The 7,549-nt window shown below is 34.3% G+C and overlaps 1 protein-coding gene across 1 annotated transcript in view; it reads right to left on the bottom strand.

Annotated features, from left to right (window-relative positions):
* The window catches only part of AGR3 (anterior gradient 3), a 22,850-nt gene extending 16,589 nt beyond the window's left edge, over positions 1 to 6,261 (bottom strand). The window contains exons 1-2 of the mRNA XM_011961731.1: positions 6,222 to 6,261; positions 3,455 to 3,590 (exon numbers count right to left, since the gene is read on the bottom strand). Coding sequence (XP_011817121.1) covers positions 3,455 to 3,563 — 109 coding nt within the window. The 5' untranslated portion in view covers positions 3,564 to 3,590; positions 6,222 to 6,261. The remainder of the gene's footprint in view (positions 1 to 3,454; positions 3,591 to 6,221) is intronic.
* Positions 6,262 to 7,549: the final 1,288 nt, after the last annotated feature.

Below are 7,549 nucleotides of genomic sequence, written 5' to 3'. Positions count from 1 at the left end.
GAAAAAAGAAAAAAATGTATACTTTTTTCAGTATATCTACAAAGTTGTGCAACCATCATCACAATCAATTTTAGAACATTTTCATCTCCTCAAAAGAAAACTCTATACCATTTAGCTATCACCTGCTCCCCATTTTCTTCAACTGCCACAGCCCTAAGAAACCCCTAATCTACTTTCTGTCTCTATAGATTTGCTTATGCTGGACTTTTCATATAAATGGAATCATACAATATGTAGGCTTTTGTGACTAGATTTTTTCACTCAGCATAACCTTTTTAAGGTTCATCCATATAGTGACATGTATTATTATTTAATTCATTTTTTATGGTCAAATATTATTCCATTGTATGGATATACCACATTTTATTTATTTGTTCATCAGTTAATGGATAGTTGGGTTGTTTCCACTTTTTCCCTTTTATGAATAATGCCACTATGAACATACATAGACAAGTTTTTGAGTGGTATATATTTTCATTTATCTTGGGTATACACTAGGAGCGGAACTGCTGAACAAATGGTAACACTATATTTAGCTTTTTGAGGAGCTGTCAGGTTATTTTCTAAAGTGGCTACATCATTTTATATTCTCACCAGCAATGTTTTTGTTTTTGTTTTTTTTTTGCCTGATTTAAAATCTTAACTTTGAAAAACATCTCTTTTTTTTTTATTATTATTATTATTATATTTTAAGTTCTAGGGTACATGTGCATAACGTGCAGGTTTGTTACATATGTATACTTGTGCCATGTTGGTGTGCTGCACCCATCAACTCATCAGCACCCATCAATTCATCATTTATATCAGGTATAACTCCCCAGTGCAATCCCTCCCCCCTCCCCCCTCCCCATGATAGGCCCCAGTGTGTGATGTTCCCCTTCCCGAGTCCAAGTCATCTCATTGTTCAGTTCCCACCTATGAGTGAGAACATGCGGTGTTTGGTTTTCTCTTCTTGTGATAGTTTGCTAAGAATGATGGTTTCCAGCTGCATCCATGTCCCTACAAAGGACACAAACTCATCCTTTTTTATGGCTGCATAGTATTCCATGGTGTATATGTGCCACATTTTGTTAGTTTAATGCCACATCTTAACAGGAACTCTTGCTCTCTGTAATAATCCTGAAAGATTCTCTTTCCAACTTTGGTTGAACACATGCAATATCTATACACCACATTTTCCGTTAAGTAAAAGTTATTCTAAAACAGCAAGTGAGACTAGGCCTCTGCTTAATTTTCTCTCTTCTGATGCAAATATCATTCAATGCTGGAGCATTAGCAGTGGGAAAAATTTCTATTCTCTGCTCCTGCTCAATTTGGTTCCACAAACAGTAAAGGAACATCTGCTGCATAACTTACTCCACAAAGCAGTGGGAATACAAACATAGAGCAATATAATCCCTATTCTCAAAAAATTCTCCGAAGCCCTGTAGGAAAGCTATATTGCATTATAATGATTTTTTATATACTCTGTTATAATCACAATAGGTCAAAGCTGGTACAGTTTAAATGCACCTCATGGCTTCTGCTCATTACTCTAATTCTATCCCTATCTCTGTCTCTGGCTATGTTTTCTTGCCTTTGAGATTTTATTCATTTATCTAACATATATTTAGTAAGTATTTACTATCTGCCAAGCACTGGACTAGGTACTCAGCAATTCTGATTCAAAGGAAGTTGGAATTTTCTTGGATCGCTGTATGTGTATGTATTTTTTTCTCCCTGAATCTTCTACTACCTTTTTCTAATTAATCTTCCTTTTCTTCTTACTTCCTTCTCTACTTAACTGGTGCTGCCCTGTGCTCTAAGGGGCTCCATATGCTACTCTGTGTACTGTATCCAAACTCCTCCCACTCACCCCTACCTTTAATCTTCATTCATTCTGAGCCTCATTCTCTCCGTTGTTCACCATGTAGCAATAGATGGTAAAAGACTTTGCCAAATATAAACCAGTTCTCAATAATGGTGTTCTCAGCTAATATCAGTAATCTTCTGTGTTACATTAGTTTCTTATCAATTGAAATAACAGAACCTTTAAGTTGTTTAAAATAGAGCATACAAATGTAATATATTTTTCAAAACATTCAACAAGAGTTTTAAATAAACATTTAGAAGTGAGCACACAGAATGTTGATGCTTTGTGGTACAGTTATCACAGTGCTGCTTAATGCAGACCTGAAAAATCTTTAAGTTTAGTCTTTGGCACTTTAAGGCTACTGAGCTCATTGTTTTGCAACAATTACGCTTATATAGAGACATAGAGTTATGTTTAGGAAAATATTTCAACTTTTTCATTCATTTCTTTTGCAAAAATATATTGACTTTCTGTGTTTATAGTTTGTGTGCTTGTTAAGCTGAAGTAGAGTTAATTAGCTTAGGTAAACATTGATGAGCACTTGGCTGGCACTCAGTACATCTGTTAAGAAATGAATGTACTTGGGAAGCAAGTCAATCTTTTAGAATTTGAAATTATATAATATATATCTATCACTATAGCATATATTTATATATAATTTATTATATATTATAACAGAAATGTATACTATTGTATATAATATATACAATTTATGTTATTATTATAATATATATGATATATATATGCATCAGAGATAGGAACAGAATTATTTGTTCCCACATGGTTATTCAAAACTAGCAGTATTACTACAAGGCACTTGACCACTATTTGCAGTGGTAATGTGAATGGAGCAAACAAATGGTCAAGTACTTGGTGGTAATACTGATAATTTTGAATAGCTATGCGGGGACAAATAATTCTGTTCCTACTTCTGTTACTTAAAGATATAGAAACCAACGTTGAGAATTTTTTCTTTTATAAAATGTTTCTTTACAGATGAATATGTATTTGTTTCTTAGGCCAAAGCAAGACAGTAAATACAAAAAGAAATGTTTTCTAAACATGTAGCCAATGGCAATCCTTGATTATGTCTAAAACCACTGTCTTCCAGAGTCAATATAGCAAAGACTTGGGTACCCCAAATTCTCAGGGTTTGGGGTACAGTATAATTTTCTGGGAAGTCTTATATAAAATCATTCCAAATTATTATTTTTATTTTTTTGGAGGACTGGGAAATAGAGGACTGGGAATTGGAGCAGATTTTGAGGAACCGTAAATTGCTATTAGGACACCAATATGACATAGCAATCAATCATTATTTTCTAGGACTCTGGTTACCAAAGTTATAGAGAGCAAGTCAATTCTCCATTATTTCAGCAAAAGATAATGCAAATTTATGTTATTGTTTGCTAGTTGATTTGATTCACTGCCTAAAATAAACTGATTCCTTCTGTTTTTAAAAATCCACTTTGAAGTCACACACAACAAAAATCATTCAGTTAGTTGAATTTGTTTTATAATTAGACCATGAGTGAAGACACCAGATATTTTAAAAAGCAATCCAAATGACTGAGTTTAGAAAATAAAATGAGATTACAGCACCTCTTGAGAGTGTTTGAGGAGGCCTCTTTTCCTTTTTTATTGCAATGGCAAGGTTGGAAGAAACTGTGACGAGTAAGAGGCAGAGAGCCAAAGCTGAGTGTAGCATCATGTCTTCTAGAGAATCTCTCAGAAGAAGCTAGATGACAGAAAGGAATTCTCAGAATCTTGTGAGTTACTTCAAGCTATTATTAGAAGATATTTGCTAAGAGTTGGACCAATACTGTGATGACAGACTGTTCTGCTTTTTTGGTTTGACATGGTATAACCAACCACATAGAACTTTCATTCATATTTTATTTTTAAAATACTTAATCAACTCAATACATGCTCAGTTGGTGAAAAGTCACGTTCTGTGCATCCTGGGCATAGTGCTGTATAATTAAAAGAGAGCTGGATGAGGGCACACAAAGCCTGCTTCTGAATCGCCCTGTAGTGTTCACACCACCAAGATGAAACTCAAATAAGATTATGTTTTTTAATGTCTTGTAAACTATAAAGTGGCTTTTAGCATGCAGAAATATTCTTTGCCTTTTGATTCTTCTGTATCTAGTAGGTCAAAACATTTTGACTCTATACCAAGATAAGATTATACATGAACAAATATTGCTTAAAATAGAAATCAGAGGAAAAATAGAATATGGAGGATTCTTGTCCTTCAGTTCCTTTATAGTTTCTTATCTTTCTCATCCTTCCAACAATTACTCAGAATTTTGCCCTTCAGTTTATAATACAGCTCCTTATAAAAATAAAATACTGTCAGATTACTATAAATTAGACATATGTATAGAGAAGCGTAGACGTGCCATGATTACATTCTCATTCAAACCAATTCTTAACTCAATGTGAGTCTTTTATACTTTGCACATTAAGATAAAAACTAAAGTCCAAAGTTGGGCCTGATCTGAATCTGGATATAAATCACTTGATAAATATATTACAGGAAGTCTGTAATACTTGTGAGATATTTAGTTACAGCATTAGCATATAAAACTCATTTGAAAATGGTTGGCACATGCAGTTTTGAAACTTTACCTCAAAATATAAAATAAATATACAGATATCCTTTACATTTATTTAAAGTTTCTTTAAGATGTCTTTCCTATTGACTTACATTATTTAGTATTGAATTTGTCACTAAAATAGTAAAATTTCCTTAGCCAAGTGAGTCTCCTGCCTTGGTCTCCCGAGTAGCTGGGATTACAGGTGTGTACCACCACACCTGGATAATTTTTCTATTTTTAATAGAGAGGGGGTTTCACCATGTTGGCAGGCTGGTCTCAAACTCCTGACCTCAAATAATCCACCTGCTTCAGCTTCCCAAAGTGCTGGGATTACAGGGGTGAGCGACAGCTCCCAGCCTCCTTTCGTCTCTCCTCCTTTCCCCTCCTCTCCCCTCCTTTCCCCTCCTTTCCCCTCCCATCCTCTTCTGTCCTTTCTTTCCAGGCATATAAAACCCTGTTAAATAATGATCATGGCGCCTGATAAGGATTTCAGTTTAAGTTTCCATAACTTATTAAACCATAAAACATTTCAGAATGTCATCTTGTACCTTAAGGCCTCGGTCATCTTGTACTTTAAAGACTGAAACAAAGGAAGGGTGGATTTTAGTAGAGGACAGGGACATTTGACTCTGGAACATGAAACCCAACCCAGCAAAGGCAGCCTTAGTTAGACAGGTTGGGAGTTGCAGTGGAGAAACTGAAGCAACCATCTAGTACAGGATCTTAACCTGAATCCATCAGGCTTCTAGAAGGCCTGTATCCGGATGAGCTACAAAAGGCTCAAAACCCCTGGAAATTGCATGCAAAATTTTATCTGCCTGTTCCTTTTCCATGGGAATAGGGTCCAAAACGTCATTAAAATTCTTCCAGGGATCTTGGATATAAAGAAGAGTTAAGAAAAGTCAATCTGGAGGACCCTTTAGAAAGATTTTTCTATGTTAGGTACAGAGACAAGCAGGTGGAATCTGCATTTTAAAAAAGAAAAAGCATAACTTCATCATTTTTGCTATTTTAAAGCTGCCAAGCTTAGAGTTAGGTGGGAACATTTTTTTCTTTAAAATTTCAAATATGTATTATTGTCAAATACTTTCTAATTAAAAAATAAAAATCTTGGGTTTTCTGGTTTTACATTGATAAATTATAAAATAGATATTAAATATATTCTGTGACAAAGCAGTACAACTTGTACATTGTAGATTTTGAATAAATAATGCTTTCCTTGGTAAAATACAGTGTAAATTGCTGAGGATCCTTTAGAATCAGTTGCAAGGTTAAGCTACTCGGGGGAACACAGATAAATATGGCCTGGTTACAGGCCTATAGCAGCTTAAAATGCATTTGGGAGGCATATAACCATATGTCAGAAATTAGGTTGTATAAACATTGGTCAATTAGCATTTTCTGACATTAGTATTTTATTTTTCAAAAGTAACTTAACATAAGTAACTGATATTATAAGCGCCTATATTTTAAAATAAAACAAGACTTAAAAGAATATAAAGAAGAGCTATTATTACTTGTAGAATAATTTTTAAAGAGTCGTTTTTGTGGTTGACGTCAATTTATTCTAATACCATTAATATAAATGGAGATAAAACTATGAAACCAGCAAAGGAAATTCAGTTCGGTAAAAGAAGAAAATTAAAAATTCATTTCACTTTCCCAGCCTTTACTGAAAGCTTCACTTTTAAATAGCAAAAGGTAATTATTTAAATATTGCAAAGCTTGACCACTGATTAAGTAATCTGGAAACTTTGCTTGCTTACCTGACTTGGCCAGTGCTCTTGTTGGAAATGTACTCTGGATGTTTCTGGTTAAAAATGGGTGTGGATTTATAGACACACACACACACCTGACCTACAACCTCACCTGCATAGAAACAAGAGCATAGTTACCGGAAAACAAACTTTAAAAAGTAGGCTGGTCTGAAAAATTCTGTACTTCTTTCCAGTTCTCATGCTTCTCACACTGAAAAAGCTCTTTTCTTTTTCTCTAAATTCAGATTGAATGTCCTCATAAAATGAGGTTAAATACTATCTTTGTGGTTCTTTCTCTTTTACTTTTTATTTCCCAAGGTAATTTAATGTTTGGCTGAAGTTCAGCACACACACAAAAAAAAGGAAGAAGGAAACCGGAATGAATTTAAGAACTGTGTGCATGCCATTGTTCTTGATGAGAGTGCTGTGAGGCTTGCAGATTAGAAATAAAGCAAATAGAAATTCCTAAGGGTTACTCTGTTTACAGGAATATAATTAACAGCTAAAGAGATTGAGTCCTTTTTTTTTTTTTTGAGAGAGAAGGAAATAATTCTGTTTTAAAATTGAACATTTTCATAATTTGATTATTCTTTACAATTTTTCTATAAAACCCCTTTACTGTGCACAAAAATAGAAAACAGCAATTAGATAAGTTTAAATTTATCTAATAGATACTATTTAATTAATTGACAGTAATTATTTAATTACTGTTAAAATCATGTACGGCAGGATGTCATCAAATTTGTTTTTTGCACAGCCCAGGAAGCAGGAACGATTTTGACATTTTTAAACGGTTGGGGAAAAAAAAGAATCATATTTTGTGATATGTGAAAGTTATATGAAATTCACCTTCAGTGTCCATAAATAGAGAGAGATTTGGTGGATGGCATGCAGCCATGTGCATTTCCTTATTAGTGTCTGTGGCTACTTTTGCACTGCAACAGCAAAGTCCGGTACAGTCCAGGACAGTGGATACCAAAATCTGTGCACACTAAGTCCCATATCTGGCCCTGCGTAACCCACAGATATGAAAAGTTGGTCCTCCATATATGTAGGTTTGGCATCCTGTGAACACAGTATTTTTGATCCACTTTTGGTTGTGGATGCAGAACTTGCTCATATGAAGGACTGTATTTATCAAAAAAAAATTTCTCCTCTATGTGAACCCACACGATTCAAACCTATGTTGTTTAAGGGTCAGCTGTGCTTGTGACAGGGACTGTATGATCTGCAAAACTGAAAATATTTACTATCTTTAGTAAATGTTTACAGAAAATGTTCATTGAAACGTAATCCAGGGTATTGTTTATAAATTCCTTTCCTTTCCCTCCCTCCCT

Source organism: Colobus angolensis, unplaced genomic scaffold (genome assembly GCF_000951035.1).
Source record: "Colobus angolensis palliatus isolate OR3802 unplaced genomic scaffold, Cang.pa_1.0 Scaffold568, whole genome shotgun sequence".
NCBI lineage: Eukaryota > Metazoa > Chordata > Mammalia > Primates > Cercopithecidae > Colobus > Colobus angolensis.
This window is presented reverse-complemented; position numbering and strand designations above follow the sequence as displayed.